At 45.5% G+C, this 23,450-nt stretch overlaps 1 protein-coding gene across 1 annotated transcript in view; it reads left to right on the top strand.

The window, feature by feature from the left end:
• Nucleotides 1-23,450, top strand: part of DYNC1H1 (dynein cytoplasmic 1 heavy chain 1) — a 3,754,902-nt gene that overhangs the window by 1,619,454 nt on the left and 2,111,998 nt on the right. Inside the window, exons 38-39 of the mRNA XM_044073590.1 lie at nucleotides 5,440-5,540; nucleotides 5,700-5,859. Coding sequence (XP_043929525.1) covers nucleotides 5,440-5,540; nucleotides 5,700-5,859 — 261 coding nt within the window. The remainder of the gene's footprint in view (nucleotides 1-5,439; nucleotides 5,541-5,699; nucleotides 5,860-23,450) is intronic.

Below are 23,450 nucleotides of genomic sequence, written 5' to 3'. Positions count from 1 at the left end.
CATTACCAAAGAAGAGAAGAGGATCTGGGGATTTTAGTAAGGATCCTCATGATTCAGTGCCAGCCAGTTACATTTTAACTCCTACACCATTGGGTCAGGAGATCTGTGGTTCCACTACTCCACCTTTATCAGTTCCTCCTCTGACTCCCTTCAAGGTCTCAGACCTTCGATTCGAGTCGCTTGGGCCTATCTGCTTTTTTTATTCGCGGCTTGCTCTGAACTTTCCGTTCAGTCAGATTAGGAGACCTCTGTGTCTCTCGTACCCTGTTGGGTCCTGTGGTGCTTCATTCAACTTCAAGGTTTTTGGAGCCATCTCTACACCTCGGAGCATCTGCAGTGGCAAATTTGACTCTGATTCCAGCTTAAGTTGGACTGTCCTTGGGACTGGGTGGGATTGTGAATCAGAAACGTCCTGAAGAGGTGAAAACATCCGGCACCTCTTAGTTGGCTACCCTGCAGTTGATATCCTGCTCCTCCATGAGGCTCATTACTAATGTAGTAGAAGGAACCTCAGACAGCAGGTTCAGGTGTTGCCATTAGGAGAGAGACTTGGATACACTTGTGGTTTTGCAGTGTCCTTTATGTCTTCGCTCAATGAAGTTCCTTTTGATGGCACATACCTTTGTCCCCAAAGTAAGACACATTGCCTAGGTGTGAGAAGGATAGAAATACCCCTTTCAGAAAATCCCAAAGATCTTTCTAGGACACACATGGAGGAAATTCCACCAGAGACAGAGGGCGGTGCTCAAAAGGTAGACGCCGCCCTCACAGCAGAGATGGCCTGCAGAACCAATTTCCAGAGATTCACTCTTTGGTAAACCCTTTCAGCTCTTTTGAAAGGAGCCCTGTTTGGCCCTGTCTGGAGGCAATTGGGAATCATTTGTCCCTGCACCAAAGAGCCTGGCTAGAAATAAGATGTGTGGGTGCAGAAAATCATTTCCACAAGTTATACAATACTATTTCCCTTTCTCTTCCCAATTCAAGAAAACTCCCTAATGATTTGCCCAGTCAGGGGGAACAAGCAGCAGTTCAGATCCAAAAGATTTTAGTAAAATGTCATTCAAGAGTTCCTCCCAGATCGGATAGAATCTGAAACTTATTAAATATTTTTTTTAGTGCCAAAGTTAAACAAATCCATTTGAAAGGCTAAGTTCCGGATAGACACGGTTCAGTCCAATCTTCCTGATTTGGAAAAGGGAAGTTGGATGTGCTCAGCGTATCTTCAGGATGCTTACTATCATATAAAGATGAACAGGTGTTCCAGAAAATCTTTACACTTCCAGCAGGGATCCAGTCACTGTCAGTTCAAAGTTCTGCCTTTTGGTCTCGCCACAGCCCCCAGGTTGTTTTCCAAATGCACGATAGTAGTAGCAGCTCCCTTGAGACTGCAAGGGTTCAGTACGTTTCCATATTTAGACTGGTGCATTTACGCCCCAACCAGGCATCAGCTCATAATGGCAAGACAAAAAGTGATCCAGATGTGTTCTACTAGGGATCAACATACACTACCAAAAGTCTCAGCTAGAATCAAGTCAGTCTAGATTTCATATTAGTACTCCTTGATACAAAATCAACTATAGCCCCACTTTCCTTCTCTAGAGTTCAGACAAGTTCACAAGAAAAGACAGTTGGCAGTACCAAAATCCCAGCCCTCTTGGTCCTTCAGGCTTTTGGGATCAGTGGTGGCAGCAGTAACATTACTACCCTTAGCCAGGTATCGCATGAGAATTTTTCCATGGCTGCTGGTCTCGCAAAAGGGATCTTTTGTGATGGATTCAGTCATAAGAGGTTCTACAAGGATATTTATTTGTCCTATCTCAAGTCTAGGCCACTATGACTACAGATGCTTCCCAGCTGGGCTGGGGGGAGGGAGCTTTACGTGGAATAGACATTCCAAGAACTTGGTCCCCCCAAAGGCGCCAATTTGCATGACAGTGTCCTAGAGTTGAGAGCAGTATTGTTAGCATTGCAGTCCTTTCAAGAAGCTCTCCTTTCAGGAACGATTGTTATTCAAAGAGACTACATGTCAGTGGATTTATTCATCAAAAGCAAGGGGGAACCAGATCTTACCACCTGTGTCGAGAAGTACTTGTGGTTTGGTAGTGGTTGATCTCTTCCAACCCATTTCTTATAGCAGTGCATATTCCAGGGAAGTCCAGAGTATTGGCAGACAAACTGAGAAGGTACAGTCTACTACCTCATGAGTGGTCCCTCAGCAAGGATGTAGTGGAACTGATTTTCCAACAATGAAGCCAGCCTTGCTGTGATCTCTTTGCCTCTTCAATAAACAAGTGCAGGAGCTACTTTTCCCTAATCCCCCCACAGGAGAAGTTAGAGGGATTCTCTTCTCCACATTTGGCTACCCGGTGTACTTTATGCTTCTCCCCCATTTCTTTTGATTCCAAAGTTCCTACAGAAAGCTGCTAGGTTGAAGAGCAAGGTCATCCTCATTACAGCCTTTTGGCTTTAACACATTTGGTTTCCCTTCCTGTGGTCTCTAGTTCATCAGCCCTGGATTCTGGACCCAGCTCCAGATCTGCTCTTGCCTGACCGGTATAATTCATCTGACCCTTCCTATTCTCAAGGTGACAGCTTGATTTCTGCATTTCCTGTAATAGCCAGACAACCTATGCTCTCATCTCCTGTTTGCCACATTTTTTTCCTTTAAACCATCAACAAGGAATCTTTGTGCCTGTAAATGGAAGAGATGCGTATACTGGGCTGTTGAACATTATATTGACCCTTTTTTTTGCCACAATTCACAGCATTCTCAACTTCTTGATATTTTAGTCAAGGAGTCAGTGCTTCCATTGTTAGTTCAACTGGCTGCTGTTTCTAGTTTCCTTAGTGAATTTAATGGTCATCACTGTCGTCTCATAAACTTTGTATAACCTTTTTGCAGGGCACATTTCTTTTGAAACCTCCATTTATAGATCCTACTCCTCCATTGGATTTTAATCTGGTACGTCAAGCCTTGATCTGTTCACCCTTTCAACCCACACGTGAGTGTAGTCTTAAATTTCTTTCTTGGAAAATGTCGTTGTTGGACATTACTTCTGCTAGACGAATTTCAGAAATTCAGTCTTTCTGTGAAGTTCCCGTATCTATTTTTTTTATAAAAATGGGGTTGCACTACGAACTAATGCATCTTTTATTTGCCCAAAATAGTATCAGTCCTCTGTTAACCTGTCCATCAGTTTCCTTTCCAGATTATTTAAACAGAGGCGAATACTTCATTTGTTGGATATTCATAGGCACCTGTGCTTTTGTCTACATAGAACAAAGGACGTCAGAACTACATATCTGTTTGTTTCATTTGCGGACGTGAAACTGGGTCACCCTAGCCAGATGGCTTGTAGGCTGCAATACTTGCATACAAAAAATTGGAGATTCCTTTGTCAAGAAAGGTATGTGCTCATTCACCCGGTTAAGTAGCAACTTTCTCTGTTTTTCATTCAAGAGCTTCCATGGATGAGTTGTGTGGCGGCAACTTGAGCTTCCCCCATACTGTTGTCACAGATTACAAATTGGATTTGATATCAGGAAACAAAGCATCATTCTGCTCAATGTTGCTTTGGAATATCCTTCCTCAAGTCCACCCTGGGATTTAGGTAGCTGGGGCCTCTGTCCTATCAGTTGAGGACAGAATGAAAATTATGTACTTAACATAACATTCAGTCCGTGTTGTCTATTTTCATTTTTCAACCCTCATCCTTTTTTTTTCTGGAAGAGCGAATATGAAATTTTTGTGTGCTCTATGCGTTGTAATGTTCCAGATATGGCTTTGTCTAGTTTAGCCTTATTTCTGTGTTTATATTTGTCTAGTTGTATAAGATTTTTTTCTTTATACTATAGCCAGCAAACAAGGTCTGAGTTAATTGGGGTTGGTGCTTTCTGGGTAAGGGAGAAGTTCGAGTTATAGGTTGCCGCCAGCTTTTGCAGTGGCTGAGACAGATCCAGTGGATCAGATCCGAACCCATCATTTGAGGAAGAATGTAAATGGACAACACAGATGGAACATTATAGTAAGTACATGACTTTTTATAACTCTGGCAACCTGTGTTGTATTAGTGCTCTCAGGTATTGTGCGACTGGCTTGGGGGGAAGATGAGTGTGCTTGTCCTCAGAGGGCTGGAAAGGCTGTCCATTGCCACATTTCCTAATGGGCACGGGGTAGCAGTGCAGTGATTCCCCAGAGGTGGCAATTTGGCCACCAAGCTTCTTTGCATTACTTCTCACCATGGATGCATGGATGCAACACTTGTATGTGGGAGGTATAGGGATTCCCTTTGCAATTTGGGTTTCCTGCCCCCTGTCTGGGTGGAATTAAAGTTTAAACATGATCTCCTTGCCAGGATGCCAGCAAGGGCACAAAATACTGAATGATTGCTGTGCCGTGGATTGTACTTGATTTGGTGATGGGATAGAAATGAGCTGTGGTGGCTGCTCAGTGTGTTGCCCCCCCATAAGTGGTATAAAAACTTAAAAAAAAAAAAAAAAAAAAAAAAAAAGTCCGTTATAGATGGGATAGAGTTGCTAGGCTTGCTGTGAACTTTTTGCACCTAAACAGAAGTGTGGTGTGGATTTGGAAATTGCTTAGAAACTGTCTTGGGGTTCAGTGGTTCTCACTAGGTTTATGGCCTAGGAGGCCATTGAGAAGCTCAACTACATTACTCAGTGCTATCACTCCCAGCAGTATGGAGTTGTGTTTGAGGATTTCAGTGGTCTTTATTAATAAACAATTTCTGGGCACCCCACACTTTTGCTTAGTTGCAAAAAGTTCCATACAGTCCTAGCAGCTCTTTGTCTCTTCATCCATGACCAGTGTACTTTTTTGTAAAGCTTTTATGCCCTTCTTGCTTGCCAACCATTGAGTGTCCATTACTGCTTTTTTGTTTTTCATCAGAGACAGAGCAATCCATTTCACAGCCGTAAAGGGTTTTGTGCTCTTGCTGTCATCTTTGCAGTGAGATCAAGTGCGATTCCACACTCCTACCAGGAAACATGCTTCCCATGTCACTGGCGGAATTGTTGCCTCCTTCCTGTGTGAATGTATGCTACAGATGGCTGCAGACGTCAGGGTCATTTTGTAAAAAGGAAGTCATTTCCGTATATTGTCTAATGCTAGTGATTCACAGTATGATTTGTTTATGCAAAGAAAGCAGTTACTGTTTAATTTTTTTTTAAATGTTTGTGTTGTGTTACGGGGATATAGACTGTATAGTGGGAGCAACATGAGTAAATTGAAAGTCTGTCCCCGTCACAGCTATTCTTAGAATATAAATTTAAATCTATGAAATGCTTAGATTGATTGTGATGCAGTAGTGTAACACTGAATAATTTGTGGTAAAATATATTTTTCCATTTTTGGAGGATTTTTTTCTTAAAGATGCATAATGTTTAGAATGGCATAACATTTTATTTTAATGTTCCAATTAGGTCCTGCTGGTACAGGAAAAACTGAATCCGTTAAAGCACTTGGTCACCAGCTTGGCCGTTTTGTGCTAGTCTTTAACTGTGATGAAACCTTTGACTTCCAGGTAGGTGGATTTTGTCTTTCATTTCTGTGAAGGTTTTAATAAAGGCTGTGCGTGTTTCTAAATGCATTTAATTAAGTCATGTAAACTGAACTGATGTTAATGATTGGTAGATTGCATTATTCCTTCTGAATTTGCTTATTTTTTTAAATACATTTTTAGGCTATGGGTCGAATTTTTGTGGGTCTTTGCCAAGTGGGAGCCTGGGGATGTTTTGATGAATTTAATCGACTTGAGGAAAGAATGCTTTCTGCTGTCTCTCAGCAGGTCCAATGTATCCAGGAGGCATTACGTGAGCACTGCAACCCTGCTCGAGAGAGGGGTATGTATCTTTATTTTTTTTAATAGCAAGTGTATGACCTTCAGGAGTTTCATTTAATAGGTTATTGCATTCCATAGACTTTACTACTAAAGGATTGTAGTGGTGAAGAAGACTATGCTACCATCCCCTCTTGCCATTGGTAATGGGCATGGCCAACTGGATGAAGACACTAAGCTTGGACTGTGCTGCACCTGCTGGGCTTGGTGGCTGACAGTGTGTTCATGATACCATTTGCATGCCCAATGAAGCTGGGGTTGGGTTCAGAACTGCCACCTGCTTGCAGACCTCTTATTGTTGAACTGTTTTCTTCCCTGTGGTATTGATCAGTTCCCATGAATTTTTTTCTTGGACTTGCCTTTTTTGGACCACACCTGTTGCAGATTCGGGAGGATCTTGTGCTGCTTGGTTTGGAACTCCATTTATACCCACATGGTGCTAGAGGTGCATTTCTGCTAGGGAGAGTGGTATTCTCTGCATAAAGTTGGAACAGAGTAGTTCTCCTGGCCTTATTGACACTGGAGACATGGTTTATTTCTCTCTTGCGATGACCAGTCCATGATCTGCTAGGTAAAGAACCTGGGGGGGTGGTGTTACTCAAGATCAGTCTATAGGTCTGGGGTTGATGCTTTTTGGAAATGGGCAATAGGCAGTTGCACAAGTTTTACTAATTCACATCACTTTGGAAGTGAAGAAACTGGTGCACTCTCAACGCTGCTCCTCTAGTTCTTTGGAGTTGTGGTGGATTCGGAAAGTCTCATCAGGGTCTTCTGAAAGTTGGGAAGTCTGCAGGTTAGGTTCAAAACTCAAGGACAGGGTCGATGTCTTATTCCTATGTTGCAGTATTTTGCATATGGGTTTACCCTTCTAGTCTCGCATACGTACGGCCCAGTATACAAAAGCTTTCAGTCTCTTCTAGGTGCACGAGATGTCAGTTGTAGGTGAGAGTACGTGGGCCATAAAAGTGATGTCAGCATGCACCAGCCCTCAGAACTTTCCAGCCGCAAGTCGTACGCCAGGTGTTCTTGCTTTCGCTGATGGCCGATTCATGTTTTAAGCTAAGTACCCTGTTGGGGAACTTTTCAGTTAATCCTTTTGCATTACTGCCTTTGATGTCATCCAGAAAGGTAAATGTCAGTGCGGCTGTCAATACCTCATAAAGACACCCACGATAAATATTTGTTTTGTCTTGGACGGTCGCACGATTATAAGGCGTGCCCTGTTTGCCAGATGTTTGTTCCGAAAATTTTGTGCAGTTGTTTGCATATGCTCAATTTGTACTTCGAGAACCAATGTCTAAATCAACTTGCTTTGCGTATGGAGGGCTCATTGGATGTCGCCTCTGAACCACCAAAAAGGCCAGATCTTTACAGCCTGTAGCACTTGCTGAGCCTCTTTGGCCGATCCCCAGCCTGTAGCCGACATCGGCCTGGTCTCAGGATCTGGACTGGGATCTGCCACACCGGATGTGGCGTGTACCTCTGAGGAAGCAGTACTTACCGGTGAGTGAGAGCATGTCCGTAGAGGCTATTCCAGCGACCGTTTTGGACGCTTGGGAGAACTGGCGTGTTCAGGGAAACCTTCAGATTCCTTGCCTCAGACTTGGCCGCTCGCTACTAAACAGACCCCCATTGGAACTCTCATGAGAAGAGAAAAAAGGAAGCATATCTCTCAGCCAGCAGAAAGTATTCCAGACTGGCAGGCCTTTAGCCGAAGCCTTTTCTCAACTTTCATGGCCCTGAGGCCTACGTTAGCTGCTTCTGCTCTTGCATCTTCTCCTCCTCTTAGTCCTAGGCCTCCACCTGCAGAGACCGCTACTAGGGAAGAGGACATCTGTTCAGATTTTTCAGATGATTCCCTCTCTTGTAATTCACAACTCTCTTCTCCCTTGGGATATGGATCCCCAGAGGAAGAATCTATAGACCCATATTCCCCTGTTTGAAGATTTGACCTTCTCTGAAACTATTTTTAAAATGAAGGCACACATCAAATGGGAATCCACAGACATGTCTGAAATACAAAAGAGGTACCATTTCCTCATTCAAATGGAAACACCAAGCCCTTCGGCCATTCCTCCTACACTGCCTGCCTTTTTTAGATTTCTTTTCTTCTGCATCTCTCAATCCAGACTCTCAACCTCCTGCTCCTCATAGAAAAGACAGACTGTGCAAAGTCCCTGACTCAGCTAAGCACTCGTTCAAGTGCCCTCCTGCAGATCTAGCTACCATTTCTGTCTCCTCAGGCAAAACTTCCAAACTTTTGCCTGCCACCACCATCCTTCCTGTTGACAAAGACAGGAAAACTATGGAAGGTTAGGAAAAAAGATGTACACCTCTTCCACTTTGGCATTTATATCTAATAATTACCAGACTCGTATGGCAAAGTAGCCCGGTCTTTTCTAGACTCTGCCACCAAACTGTTGGCAGACATTCCTGACTCCTCAGCCAAATCAGCTGTTTTTTCTACTGGCCCTTGTATCCCAAGTCTCTAGGCATTCAATTAAATGCAGTTATGATGCTACAAGACTCCTCAGCAATGTCAGCAGCTTCAGCTTCTGCACTTTGCAGATATTGGCCTAGATCAGAAAATCGAAGTTTTAAAACTTCGAATGTTATAATATCGACCCGTTTTAATCAAACACTAAAAATAGCAAAGCTGCAGAAGACTGAATTCTTTCCTAGGGAAAGAATTTCGTTGGCCGGTTCTGTGGCTTTGCTGTTTTCAGCACTGTAGTGGTGTTTTACGGGTTGGGTTCAGGTAAGTGTGCGATTGTGTGGTTGCTAGGATTAGGGCGTGGGTTAGGTGAGTTAGGGTTAGGGCTAGGGTTAGTTGAGTTAGGGCTCGGGTTACGTGAATTAGGTTTAGGGGTGGGTTAAGTGAGTTAGGGCGCGTGTTAGGTGAGTGTGCGATAGTGACTGACCTTAGGGTTAGGGTTTGAGTTAAGTTAAGTGGATAGAAATTAGTGTATGTATAGTTTAGTGTAGGGTTAGTTGTAGGATTATAAGTGTATGCGTGTGTATTGATGTTTGTTAGATGTGCTTGTGTTGTGTGTGTGTCTTTCGAAATAGCAAATTTTTCCCCAAGGAAAAATTTTGCTGTTCTGAATGTTTGATATTATGTGGTTTAAATATTTTAGGTTCGATGAAATAGCGTTCTCTATTTTCATCTTTCGGTAACGTGATATAAACGCGCATATACTCCTGGCTGCTCTTTGAACCCCTGTCAGATGATTTCAGAGCTAAGCTTAATGGTGCACCAAATTACAATGCTGCCTTATCTGGCTCAAAAGTAGCAGATCTTTTCAAATCCCTGCAATAAAAAGGAACAGAAGAGATGCAGGATCTTAAACATCTGCTAGTTTCCCCTGTACCTGAATTTTACAGGAGCTATCCTGCAGTTCATCAGGAAACACTCCGATCCTGTTCCTCAAACTAGACACAGGCAAGCAAGCAAGAAAAATCCTTCAGTTGGAGCACTTTCCTCCTATAGTCAAAGGATGCCCTTTCAGGACTGGGCGAGTAGTATATGACTACCTGCCACTTATGCCTCCCCCACCAACTGCTTCCATTCCACTGTGCTCGCCTTTTCCATTGCCTTCCTGTTTGAGATTAGGTCACTTCAGACAAGTGGGTCCTCTCCATCCTCCATGATGGTTACTACCTGTCATGGATATCCGGTCCAGTAAGTCTAGGCAGGTCATGACCTCCTGCTGACCAGTTGCCCCTCCTGCTACCACTACTTCAGTCCCTTTTAAACCAGGGCACGTAAAAAGAATTCCTGACTCCGAAATTGGGAAAGGGTTCAACTCAAGGATTGTGTTGGTTCCCAGAAAAAAGGGCCATGGAGACCCATCCTAGAACTTTCACGGCTCAATTCTTTCTTAAAGGTGTCAACTTTCAAAATGCTGACCCTGCCAGCTCTAGTCCCTCTTAAGAACAAAGGCTTCCTAGCTACACTAGACATCAAGGATGCCTACCTGCACATTCCCATAAGACCCACACACAGAAAATACTTAAGATTCTTAGTGGACTCCTCACATTTGCAGATGCTCATTGTGCATACAGCTGCAGTCATAACAGATGGGTTATCCTGCTGTCAGGCGGTCCCTCGGTCGGCCGAATTCCAAAGTCTAGGTCTGGCGTCGGTTGTCGTCGCTTCTTCCCTGACGTCAGTGCGGCAGGGGTATAAAAGAACCAGCCAACGCCATTTTCTTCAGTCTTTCTTGCCGCGCGGTGCCCGAAGCAGAAGCAGTTCGTAAGTGCCGGTCGGCCAGCTCCTGAGATTTACGAATATTTTTCAGCTGAAGTCTTCTTGAAAGCTAAGTACCCCGTTGGGGAAACTTTTCTTGCCTCAGACCGATGTCAGACAAAGTTAATAATTGCATTTCTTGTGGGAAGCAAATACCGCGTAAGGATTTCCATTCCTTCTACATTCCTTGCTTAGGCCCAGACCACGACGTCTCAGCCTGTCGTTTTTGTGCTAGATTCAACAAACGCACTATTAAGTGTCGGGTGGAGTTCGCCCAGCACTATTTTGGTAAAAAATTTAATTACATTTTGTCGTCGGATACTCCGACTCCAGTTTTGAGTAAAAGACACAAAGATAAGGACCGACATACGAGGTCCGCGACTTCTACCGACACCACGCTAAAGCCGGCTACAGGTGCTCTGGTTCTCAGCGAGGCACCTATGCAGCCCCTGAGTACCGATGACGCTTCTTTAGCAGTGTCTTCTGTGCCCGAGGTCGCAGGCTCCTCAGCCCCCACTCCGACTACAGATACCGACGCCACTTTTGGCGGGGAAACTCAGAATTTAGACAGACTTGCCACCTCTAAAGGTGTCTTCGGGCCTTCCTCTTTTTCCATTAAGGTTTTCACAAAATCTAAAGCAGCCATGAAAACTAAAAGACAAGCTCCACAGAGCCCCTCTCAAGGCCCCATGCCTAAAAAACAGATGCTCAAAATGACAGAGTATTTGATTACTCTTATCAGGGGTTCTCAACCACCCTCGGACAAAAGGCCCAGACTGGAGGAAGACTTCCCTTCCTCAGACCAAGCCTCTATTACCTCAGAACATTCTGAGGACCAGGAATATTCATATTCCCCTTTTGAAGATTCTGATACTGAGGAGTCCATCCCCCCCCCCCCCCCCGAGGACTATTCTTTTGGGGAAACCTTACATACCTTGAGGGAACACTTTCACTGGGAAGGCCAAGATTACTCAGATTCCAAGAAAAGGCTCAGGGATTTTCTCTTGCTTCCTCAGCACAGGCCTCTGGCTATCCCTCCGGTTTTGGATATATTAGATGATGTGTGCACAGAAGCCAGCCTCAACCCAGATTCTTTACCTCCAGCTCCTGTTAAACCTGACAGGTATTACCAGGTTCCTGATTCACACCAATTCCTATACAAAAGCCATGCTGCTGACCCAGAAACTATTTCACAGGGTCCCAAGGGAATTAAGGCCTCTACTGCCAAAAACCTATTACCTTCAGAGAGGGATTCCAGAGCTTTAGAAAGGTGGGGGGAAAAGGTATACACCTTGGCCACTTTAACCATGAGGGCATTAAACTGTCAGTTCCATATGTTAAAGTATAAACAGTTTTTGTTATCTCAGTTGAAAAACAAAATGACACAACCTGAACAACCAGATTTAAAGGAGTTACAGGATTTGTTGCATAGTGCAGAGCAAGTATGTAAACATACCTTGCAATGTGGATTTGATGCTTTAGAGGCCTCATGTAGAGCTGCTGTTACAGGGTCTGTCATACGTGTAGACATGCTTGGCTCAAAGAGCAAACCTTGCCAGATCATGTCAAAGCTAAATTACTAGATGCACCTCTTCAAAAAGATGTATTGTTTGGTGTTAAAGCTGAGGAGGTACTAAAGAAAATGGAGGAAAAGGCAAGATCAATGCAAACAGTGAAAGATTTCCTACAGATACAGCCTCCACGTTTCAGCAGAAACTGGTCTTCAAAAAATTGGTCCTTTCCAATCACGGACAGACCTCAAAGAGGTAGATACAGCCGCCCGAGGGGTAGAGGGCAATCTCAAGGATCATTTAGAGCCAGACAATGGCAAGCACCTGCACCAAGATGTGGAGAAGATAGATCACAGCCATTCAGAAAGCAGACACAATGACTTTCCCCTTTGCATGCCAAGCAAAACTTTAATGGCAGCACCTTTAGGCGGAAAAACTGGCATTATTTTCAAAAAATTGGCATATTGTCACAAAAGACAAATGGATCCTGGACATTATAGACAGAGGCTACAGATTCCACTTTCACACCCTTCCAAAAATGAGAGGCATGCCAAACCTGCCACAAAATCAAAGGGCAGAGGCACAAAAACAAATTTCAGCTCTGATGGACATGAAAGCTATTCAAGAGGTACCTGCAAAAGAACAAGGTCAAGGTTTTTATTCCAGACTATTCCTGGTACCAAGGAAGGACAAAGATTGGAGACCTATTTTGGACCTATCCATCCTAAACACATATTTACTCGTACCAAAATTCAAGATGCTCACATTACAGCAGCTTCTTCCCATGCTGGGCAAAGGAGTCTTGGCTGGTAACATTGGACCTCAAGGAGGCATACCTGCATGTCCCTATCAGACAAGATTGCAGAAGATACCCTAGATTTCTTGCAGGTTTAACCCATTATCAATTTTCTGCATTGCCCTTTGGCTTATCTACTGCGCTCAGAGTGTTTACGAAATGCCTGGCATCAGTAATTGCCTTCTGCAGACTTCAAGGGATACAAATATACCCATATCTGGACGACTGCCTGATCCAAGCGGACAGCAAACACATACTTCTGAAACACCTGGCCTTTGTAATAAAATTGTTGAACTTTCTGGAATACACAGTCAGCAAAAAGAAATCAAAACTAATACCCTCTCAAGCAATAATTTTCCTGGGTGCCAGCTTGAATACAAACACCCAGATGGCCTATCTCACGCCACAGAAGCAAGGGCAACTATCTCAATACTTCAGAAAAATGGCAACCTTCACCAGGCTGACTGCAAGGAAAGTCCTGCAGGTTCTGGGATTCATGGCATCTTGCATCCTACTGATCCCATGTGCAAAGCTGCATATGAGGAAACTTCAAGTGGTACCTAAAAAACTTATGGTCTCAACACAGCCACAGTTTGGAAACAATTATACCACTCATTCCATGTCTTCAAAAGGAATTTCTGTGGTGGGCTCAAGCATGCCAAAGAAACATAGGTCTCCCCTTCTGCATACCTCAAGCAAATCAAATCATCACAACAGACTCCTCGGACTAAGCCTGGGGGGCGCACATGACAGATCAGTGCATTCAGGGCAAATGATCCCAAAAAGAGAAGCACCTACACATCAATCAAAAGGAAATGCTAGCAGTACAAAATGCTATTATGGCCTTCAAAGACCTACTGCATCCAGGCCAGCTATTGATGAGGACAGACAACACCACAGTGATGTGGTACATAAACAAACAGGGAGGAACTCATTCATACCCCCTGTGCAGACTAGCTATGTCCCTTTGGAACACGGCTCTGGAATTGCAAATCCAACTTCAAGGACAATTCCTGCCAGGGAAGGAAAACACGCTGGCAGACAACCTAAGCAGAAATATGACAGATCTACATGAATGGAAGTTGCATCCTCAAGTTTTCGCAAAGATAATTCAGGCATGGGGACGGCCAGACATAGACCTTTTTGCTACCTACAAAAATTACCAACTGAAAAAATTTTGCTTTAGGACCTATCATCCACATGCCTGGAAAGTGGACGCACTTTCTTTCAGTTGGACAACAATGACAGTCTATGCCTTTCCACCTCTTCCTCTGCTCCCCAAAGTTCTATTAAAAGCCAGAGCAGAGAGGCCAAAGATGATTCTCATTGCTCCAGACTGGCCAAGACAACACTGGTATCCACTCCTGAAGAGCCTGACGCATTCCTCTCCATGGATCCTGCCTCTTGTGCCTCTTCTGTTGACCCAACACAACTTCAAAACTCTTCACAGTCAGCTAAAAACCCTCAATCTAGCCGCATGGAGGATTCCTTGATTTCCCAACAGACCCTCCTCTCCAAGGAGGTGCAGGATGTCATCTTGGAGGCCAGAAGATCTTCAACTAGAAAAGCATACTCCGCCAAATGGAAATGGTTTTGTGCCTGGAATCAGAAAAAGGGCCAGAACCCTTGGGTTCTAAATTTACCTCAAATATTACAGTACCTAGCTGAGATGTTAAACAGTGGACTTTCCTTCTCCTCCATCAAGATCCATGCTTCAGCCATTTCTGCACAATACAACACTGATCCTCCTTTATTTTCTCATCCTCTCTTAAGACAGTTCCTCAGAGGGGCTAAGAATATAAAACCCCCAAGGAAACCACCAGTACCTGCTTGGGACCTCAACTTCATTTTAGAAAAACTGACTGCCTCCATTTGAGCCAGCTGCCTCAACAGAACTACAATATTTGTCATAGAAAACAGCCTTCCTTTTGGCTATCACCTCAGCACGCAGGGTTTCGGAACTACAAGCCCTCATGGCGGTGCAACCTTTCATCATTTTCCATCAGGACAGAGTTTCCTTATGAACCAACCCTTCCTTTATGCCAAAGGTAGTATCCAGTGTAGCCTTGAATCAGACTATACACTTACCTACCTTTTATCCTAACCCACAAAACAAAGGGGAAAGACTACTACATTCCTTGGACATTCACAGACAACTTCGTTGTTATTTGGACAGGACAAAGCCATTCAGAAAATCAGAGCAACTCTTTGTGTCCTATGCTACAGGTGCTCAAGGAAAGGCTATTTCCAAACAGACAATATCAAAATGGATAGCCCACTACATACGCTTCTGTTACTCATTTCATGGAAAAACTGTACCTACAAGCATCAGATCTCACGCCACAAGGGCCACAGCTACCTCTGCAGCTTTCCTCAGGGGCGTTCCTACCAAGTATATTTTGGAAGCAGCCACTTGGAGTTCTGTGCACACTTTCTCCAAGCACTATCACCTTCCACTGTACTCTAAATCTAGAGCGGGCTTTGCCACAGCAGTCTTGCAGGGCATCCTTGCTCCTCCTAGTTCCACTTAGTGCCTGCCACCCCTTTTTAGCTTTGGGATTCTACCCATCTGTTGCAGCTGTATGCACGATGAACATAGTACAGTTTTGTACCTACCATAAATGTAGATGTTTGAGTGCTAATACAGCTGCAGTCCAGGTTTCCCTCCCTCCATCCCCTCTTGGGACAGGCCTTATGACAAACACCTCCTCATACAACCTGATTGGGGTATTCTTTATGGTGTATTTGCTTGCAAACTACTGTTTTTTTATTTATATTACATTGCATTATTACATGAGTTTATGTTTTGCCTTCCTTCTGGTGGTACCTGACATCTAGGGCAAGAAAAACTGAAGAAAATGGCGTCGGCTGGGTCTTTTTTACAGTTGCCGCACTGACGTCAGGGAAGAAGCGACGACAACCGACGCCGGACCTAGACTTTGGAATTCAGCTGACCGCGGGACTGCCTGACTGCAGGATATAACCCATCTGTTATGACTGCAGCTGTATTAGCACTCGAACATCTACATTTATGGTAGGTACAAAACTGTACTTTCTCTGACTTGCCTTTTGGACTTTGAGCCAGACCCAGAGTCTTCACCAAATGCCTGGCTCCGGTAATGGCCTTTTGCAGGACATAAGGGATGCAAATATTCCCATACCTGGATGACTTGCTTTTACAGCCTGCCAGCCAAAAAACACTCTCAACCCTTATCCAGTTCATGGTGTCTTTCCTACAGGCTCTTGGGTTCCAAATAAACTTCCCAAGTCCCAGCCTTACTCCGAACCGAGAGTGTTCTTAGAATGCAGAATTTGCACAGACTTAGAGGCATACCATCCCCCAGCAAAGGTGAGATGTTATGTAGTCCAATCTCGCCTACATTCTTACCTGTGGGTTCGAAGCCGAACCGCTGCTCCGACTCTGCCATACTCTAGCTTGAAGTCTTTCAATTGGCTGGGCTAAGAAGGTATCCCATGCTGCACTGCTCACTTTCCCAGATCTCGTTTGCCGCTCGTGTAGCTCTGATATGGTCTCACTCTTGGCTGTGGCCAAGTACCTTTTTTGGTCTTTATTGACAGTTTTGCTTCAAAAACAAAAGCTATTTTCCTATCCTCTGAGCCTCCGGAGAAAGTAGTGAAATCTTCTGTGACATCCACGGCTCCACTGTCTTCGAGCCGCAGGAAATTAGTATATTGACCGAATCTGCTTCCGCTCCCAGTTCCTTGGAGCCGATTATGGAGGTGCTAGTTCGGAGCCGGTCTCTCCTCCTCGTAGGTCTCCTTCGGAGATGAGGTCTAGATCTCCCACCTTATCTTCTAGGTCCTCTAGGACTCTCTCTGATGTGGATGTAGATAGTGGTGCAGAGACTTCTCCATTCACCGGTTCTGGCAAAATTGTTTTCGGCTCCAGCCCAGTCTGCTCCGGAGCCTGTCACCCAACCAGCGTTGATACTTCCTCCTCTGATCGAATCTCAGCTTTCGGAACTGTAATGGTCTGCACCATCAGATGTTCCTAGGTCAGCTCCGATGGCCCATTCTGGCTTATCGGCTTGAGCTCCGACCCAGTTGGCTCTATCCACGGGGTCTAGGACTCGTGGTTCCTCGGTCGGACCTGAGGGGGAGGCCTCGGGTCACTTTTTGGCTCTTAGCCTCCCTCTCGGTGCTTCGGCTCGAGGAAGCCTGACCCCTGCGTTGGCTTCAGACCTTGTCCCTTCTGCTCCGATGTCTTCCATGGCTGGTCGATCTTCGGAGCCGGGGTGACCAACTTTCAAGGCCATGCAGAGCGCACTGGCCAGGTCCTCAGCGACATCATTCGGCGCTGACACTGTCCCCTCCAGCTCCGGTGCGGGTCTCTCATCACCCTCTCTCTTGACAGCAGAGACCCAAGGCCTCAGGATTATCCCCATGAGTGGTCCCTTATTTCTAAGGGCCCCTCAGTGTTTTTGCCTGAGGAGCCACCCAGAAAAAGAACGTGCAAGAGGAAGCACATTGACTTCGAAGACGAGTCCCTCACGTCAGACACCGACCTCGAGGAATCTGAGTGGTCCCCCAAGTCATCCTCTGAGGATGTCTCTTTCTCTAACATCGTGGAACTTTTGAAGCAGAGGGGTGACTGGCCCTCCAAAGCTTCCTCCGAGGAGGAGTCTGTGTTCCTGAAGGCCTTCGGGGCTTAGCCCTCCGCCTCCTGGGTGTCTCCACCCTTTGAGCTTTTAGATCTGGTTTGTCTAAGGATGTGGGAAACCCCTGACTCTGTGGAACCAGTACCCAGGAGACCCAGCAAATTCTTGTCCATCCCCTCTGATAGTTTATATCCAAGGGAGTTCCTGTAGATGCCATGGTGGTGGCAGCGGCCACCAAGAAGGAGCTGGCTGAGACTTAGTCTACCGTCCATCCTCCTAACAAGGAGTCTAGGACCATGGACCGGTACTGGAAGCGTATGTTTTCTTCAGCGGCCTTTACACTGCGGTCACTGAATTACTTATCTTATTTTACATGGCTCCAAAGAGATCTGAAAGAGCTTGGAGATGCTCTGCAGGGTAAAGTTTCTGATGCGGTGGCTCAGAAGGTCAATGCTCAGATATCTACCCTCAACTCTATTGCTAACTCCTTCATGAGGCTGATCTCTTATGCAGCCAAAGGAGCGAGCGGGTAGGGCAGTGAGTTCCGGAGTTGCTATTAGGAGACACTCCTGGATGCGCCTCTATAATTTCACGGAGGCCTTAGTCTACATTCACCAACGCCCCGTTTGATGATTCCTCCTTATTTGGAACCCAGGTGAAGGGCACACTCACTAGGTGCGAGCAAGAGGGAAATCTTCCTGCTGTGGGAGTCTGTTTTTCCCTACCCTCTAGGCCTTATCCCAAGACCCAGAGGGGTGGGAAGATGTGGTTCAAACAATCGCAGAGTTTTTTTCATGACGCACAAGGTGAGTCCCTCTCCAGGGGCAGGGGAAGGGGGTGGTAATTCTGGTAGATGCCGCCCTAGGACAGAGGAGGCCTGTGTAACCAGGGAGACAGTGATTCCTTTCATCGTTCTCCCTACCAGCGCTCCTGATAGCAGGCCCGACTGTGCATTTCCTGAGCCAGTAGGGGGTTGCATTTCACTATACCCAAAGGCCTGGCAAAGTACAACTCAGGACCAATGGGTATTAAAAATAATTTCCGGAGGATATCACATTCCCTTCTCTTCAGCTCCCCCTCAGATCAGAAAAATCCCAGATGTTCCACCCAATCAAAGGGATTCCGCAGCTTCAGAGGTTTTAAAGTTGCTAGAAAAAGGAGCCATCCAGCCTGTCCCCTCAGACCAGATCGGATTAGGGACTTACTCCAGATTCTTTTTGGTGCCGAAAAGAACAGGGGACCTGAGACCCATTTTAGATATCAGCAGATTGAACACCCATGTAAAGAAGTCCAAGTACCAAATGGTCATGTTGCAATCTATTCTCCCATTCTTGGGGAAAGAAGTGTGGATATTTTCCATCGACCTCAAGGATGCTTACTACCATATAAAGATGGGACAGGGCATCCAGAAGTCATTTACGCTTCCGGCTGGGAGCACCCTGCCCTTTGGTCTCACCACAGCCCCCAGGGTGTTCACCAAATGCATGGCAGTGGTAACGGCTCACTTGAGACATCAGGGATTCCAAGTGTTTCCATACCTGGACGACTGGCTCCTTTCTGCCAGAACCAGGCATCTACTCCTACAAACCAGAGGTGCCACGATCAATCTGTGGCAACAATTAATCATAACTGTAAATTGGGAAAAGTTTGCCTTGTTGCCCTCGCAGTGCGTCACCTTTATAGGCGCCGAGTTAGACACCGTGCTCATTAGGGCGTTCTTACCAAGAGAAAGGATTCAAAGTTTACAACAGCAGGTGTACGCGTTACTCCCTTTGAGAAGAGTGAAGGCAAGATTGATCCTCAATTTGTTGGGCACGATGGCTGCTACAGTTATGCTGGTACCTTTGCCGAGGCTACACATGAGGCTCCTTCAGTGGCTACTCTTCGCCCAGTGGTCTCTCATCAGATGAGAAAGAAGAAGATGTTGTAATCACAGACCAGTGCAAGCAGGATCTACACTGCTGGCTTCACGCCAGCAACCTCGACGCGGGAAAACCCTTCGTTCCATCCCTGCTGGTTGCCGCAGTGACCATTGACACCTCTCAGATGGGGGGGGGGCATTATCTAGGCAGGACAGTTCAAGGCACATGGCAGGAACATGAGATGCATCTGCATATCGGTGTCCTGGAGATGAGAGCAGTGCCACTAGTGTTGCAAGCACTTCAGAGCTTTCTTCCTCTCGGGACAATTGCGATCCACACAGACAATGTCAGTGGTATGGTATCTAAACAAACAGGGAGGAACCAAGTCGTATTCACTTTGCAGAGAGGCCATGCGAGTGTGGCAGTGGCTTTTCAACATTTTCTTGCAGCAAAGCACATTCTGGGAAAGTCCAGTGTGATTGCCGACAGGTTGAGTAGAGCGATTCTGATGCCTCACAAGTGGTCCCTGAATAAGGTTGCGGAGCAGATTTTCCGCAGGTGGGGTCAGCCTTGCTGCAACCTATTTGCCAGCCCCCTCAATACCAAATCCAGCAGCTACTTCACCCTTATCTCCCCTCAGGGGGTCACCCAGGGACGCTCTAGTGCACGATTGGCCCTCCGGTCTACTGTATGCCTTCCCTCCTGTTCCTCTGCTGGCAAAGGTTATTCAGAAACCGCAATCTTTGGGAAGCAAAATTATTCTGATTGCTTCATACTGGCCTCGTCAAATTTGGTTCCCCGTCCTCCATCCTTACCTAGTGGACTCCTTCTGGAATCTGGATGCTCAACCAGATTTGCTGACTCACATGTTAGGGCAGCTCCGTCCCTCTCTTCAGACCCTCCGACTGACAGCCTAGCTCCTCCACTTCCTTCATTAGTTAGGCTTCATCTTTTTTCACCGGAAGTGGTTCATATTCTGTCTCCTTCCCATAAGCCTTCCACCAGAAAAATCTATTCCAGCAAATGGAAGAGATTTTCCATCTGGGCGCATGCAAGACAAATTGATCCTTATACAGCTCCAATTTTGTCAGTCCTGGAGTTCCTCTCCATGCTTTTCAACCAAGGATCAGCGGCTGCAACTATTAAAGTCCGGTTGGCGGCTATTTCCACTTTTCACGTAGCTGATGAATCTAGTCTCATGGCACACAGACTTTGTAAGGCATTCCTGAAGGGCACTATGCTGCTTCATCCTCCAGTCTTTGAGCCAGATGTTCGTGTTTCACTGTTGCAGTCATTACATTTGGGTAATCCTGCTGGCAGGTTGCCCTCAGTCGGCCTGAATTCCAAAGTCCTAGCTCCTGCGTTGGCTGCTGTCGCCCCTTCCCTGACGTCAGGTCGTCAGAGATATAAAACATGCGGCCAACGCCATTTTCTTTAGTCTTTCTTGCCGTGCGGTGCCCGAAGCAGAAGTTCACAAGTGCCGGTCGGCCGACTCCTGAGATTTTCGTGTTTGTGTTTCAGATCCGAAGTCTTCAATAAAGCTAAGTACCCCGTTGGGGAAACTTTTTTCTTGCTCCAGACCGATGTCAGAAAAAGTAAATAATTGTATTTCTTGTGGAAAGCAAATACCTCATAAGGACTTTCATTCCTACTGTATTCCTTGCCTAGGCCCTGATAACAACGTTGCTGATTGTCGGTTTTGTGCTAGATTTAACCAACGCACTATTAAGCGTCTGTATGATTTTGCTTTAAACTATTTTGGACGCCGGTTTAATTATCCAGACATGTTGTCGGGTAGCCATCCGACTACCGGAGTTCACAAAGAACACGAAGAAAAGGAAGAGAGATAGACAACCGAGGCCCAAAACCGATGACAAAGCTTCTCCTAAGCCAGTCGCCGGTTCTCAGTGAGGCACTTTTCAGCCCCTGACGCCAGCTACTTTAGAGCCGCAGGCCGCTACCGGCACCCACGTGGAGTCGGCCATGCCACTGGAAACTCAAGGTATTAGAGCCTCGGATACTATTCCTTCAGATGGGTCTGGAGCTGCTGAGCAGGCACCGGCTTCTGAGGGTCTATTCAGACCTAAACATCTTTACATTAAACCAACCTCAGCTTCAAAGGCAAAGACTAAAGCACCTTCTAAAGCAAAGAAACAAACTCAAGAGCCATGTGGACAGGCCTCTATGCCCCAAAAACAGATGCTCAAAATGGCCGAAGACTTAGTTACCTTGATCAGGGGTTCCCATCCCCCTCCTGATAAGATGCCTAGGCAAGAGACTATGAATCTTCAGATCAGGTTTCTATTTCTTCTGATGATTCCTCTGATCAGGAATATTCTCTTCCCCCCTATGTAGATTCTGATGCTGAAGAATCTATACCTTCAGCTTCTCCTCCAGAGGGAGCATGTCCACTGAGAGAGCCAAGATTTTTCAAAATCTAAAAAGAGGCTTAGGGATTTCCTTTTACTTCGCAACACAGGCCTCTAGCTATTCCACCTGTATTAGATATTGTAGATGTGTTTTCGGAGTCTAGTCTTACACCTGACTCCTTACTTCCAGCTCCTGTCAAGCCTGACAGATATTACAGGGTTCCTGACTCTCATAAATTCCTTTTTAATAACCCTGCTGCAGATCCCGGAACTATTTCACAGGGGTCCCAAAGGAGTTAAGGCTTCCACTGCAAAAAAAACCCCTACCCCTCTGACAGAGATTCTAGGGCACTGGATAGATGGGGAAAAAAGGTTTACACATCTGCTACCTTGGCTGTAAGGGCCTTAAACTGTCAGTTCATATGATCAAATGTCAGCAACATGTCATGGCATTGCTTAAACAGAAAATGTTATTAAACTCTGAATGTGCAGAAAATAAGGAAATGCAGGATTTATTGCATGCAGCTGAACAAGTTGGAAAGCATACTTTGCAATGTGTTTTTGATTCTTTGGAGGCCTTCTGCAGGGCCGCAGTTACGGGTTCTGTAATTAGGAGGCATGCTTGGTTAAAAGAACAAAATCTTCCTGATCATGTCAAAGTTAAATTATTAGATGCACCTTTACAGCATGATACTTTGTTTGGTGTTGAGGCAGAGGAGCTGTTAAAGAAAATGAAGGACAAAGCTAAATCTATGCAAACTGTCAAATATTTTTTTACAAGTACAGCCACCTAGGTTTAGTAGACACTGGCTTACAAATAATTAGTCATTTCCTGTGTCAGACAGACCTCAAAGGGGCACATCCCAGGCGCAAGGTTCCTACAGGTCAAAGCAATGGGGTGCTTCTACCTCCAAAGTTGGAGAAGACAAATCAAAACCATACAGGAAACAGTCCCAATGACTTCTCCCTGCCTGCACCAAGCACTTATCTCCTGGCAGCACACTTAGGGGGACAATTAGCACTTTTTTCTCAAAATTGGCACATTATAACCCAGGACAAGTGGATTCTAAATATCCTGTCACAAGGGTACAAGTTCCATTTCCATACCCTGCCAAAGGCAAACGGCTGACCAGATCTGCCAAAAAATCTGTGGGCAGAGGCACAAAAGCAAGTCTCATCCCTCATGGACATGGGGGCCATTCAACAAGTACCAGAGCAAAAGCAGGGACAAGGATTTTAGTCAACTGTTCTTGGTACCCAGAAAGGACAAGACCTGGAGACCAATACTGGACCTATCTATTCTGAACACATTCCTGGATATACCAAAATTCAAGATGATGACCTTGCAGCAGCTTCTGCCCATGCTGGGCACAAACGCTTGGCTGGTGACTAGACCTAAAAGAGGCATACCTGCATGTCCTAATCAGACAGTTATGCAGAAGATACCTCAGATTCAAGGCTGGCTCAGTGCATTACCAATTTTCTGCACTGCCCTTTGGCTTATCTACTGCGCCCAGGGTCTTTACAAAGTGCCTGGCACCAGTAATTGCATTCTGCGGACAGAGGAATACAAATATATCCTTACTTGGATGACTCTAATTCAAGCAGAGAACAAGGACATTCTTCTACAGCATCTGGCGTTTATGAAAAGACTTCTAACATGCCTAGGGTACACAGTCAACGAAAAGCAATCAAAACTAGTACCCTCTCAAGAGATAATATTCCTGGGTGCAAGCTTAAATACAACTGCCCAGATGGCTTATCTCACGCCAGACAAACAAAGGCAACTGACTACCTATTTCAAAATGTTGGCAACAAAGGCCCAGTTACCTGCAAGAAAAATTCTGCAGGCTTGGGGCTTCATGGCATCCTGCATCCTACTAATTCCATATGCAAGACTGCATATGAGGAAACTTCAATGGTACCTAAAAAGTGTTCGGACTCAACATTGCCACAGCCTGGAAAAAATGATTACTCTCATTCCCTGCCTACAACAGGAGTTTCAGTGGTGGGCAAAGGCTTGTCACCAAAACAAGGGACAGCCATTCACATTACCCCCAGCCAGGCAAACACAATGGATGTATCAGATTATGCTTGGGGGGGGCCCACATGGCAGGAAAATGCATTCAGGTCACATGGTCCTCAACCCAAATGCATCTGCATATCAAGCAAATGAGATGCTAGCTGTT

Source organism: Protopterus annectens, chromosome 6.part0, assembly GCF_019279795.1.
Source record: "Protopterus annectens isolate FY-2018-M chromosome 6.part0, PAN1.0, whole genome shotgun sequence".
In the NCBI taxonomy this organism is placed as follows: Eukaryota; Metazoa; Chordata; order Ceratodontiformes; family Protopteridae; genus Protopterus; species Protopterus annectens.
This window is presented reverse-complemented; position numbering and strand designations above follow the sequence as displayed.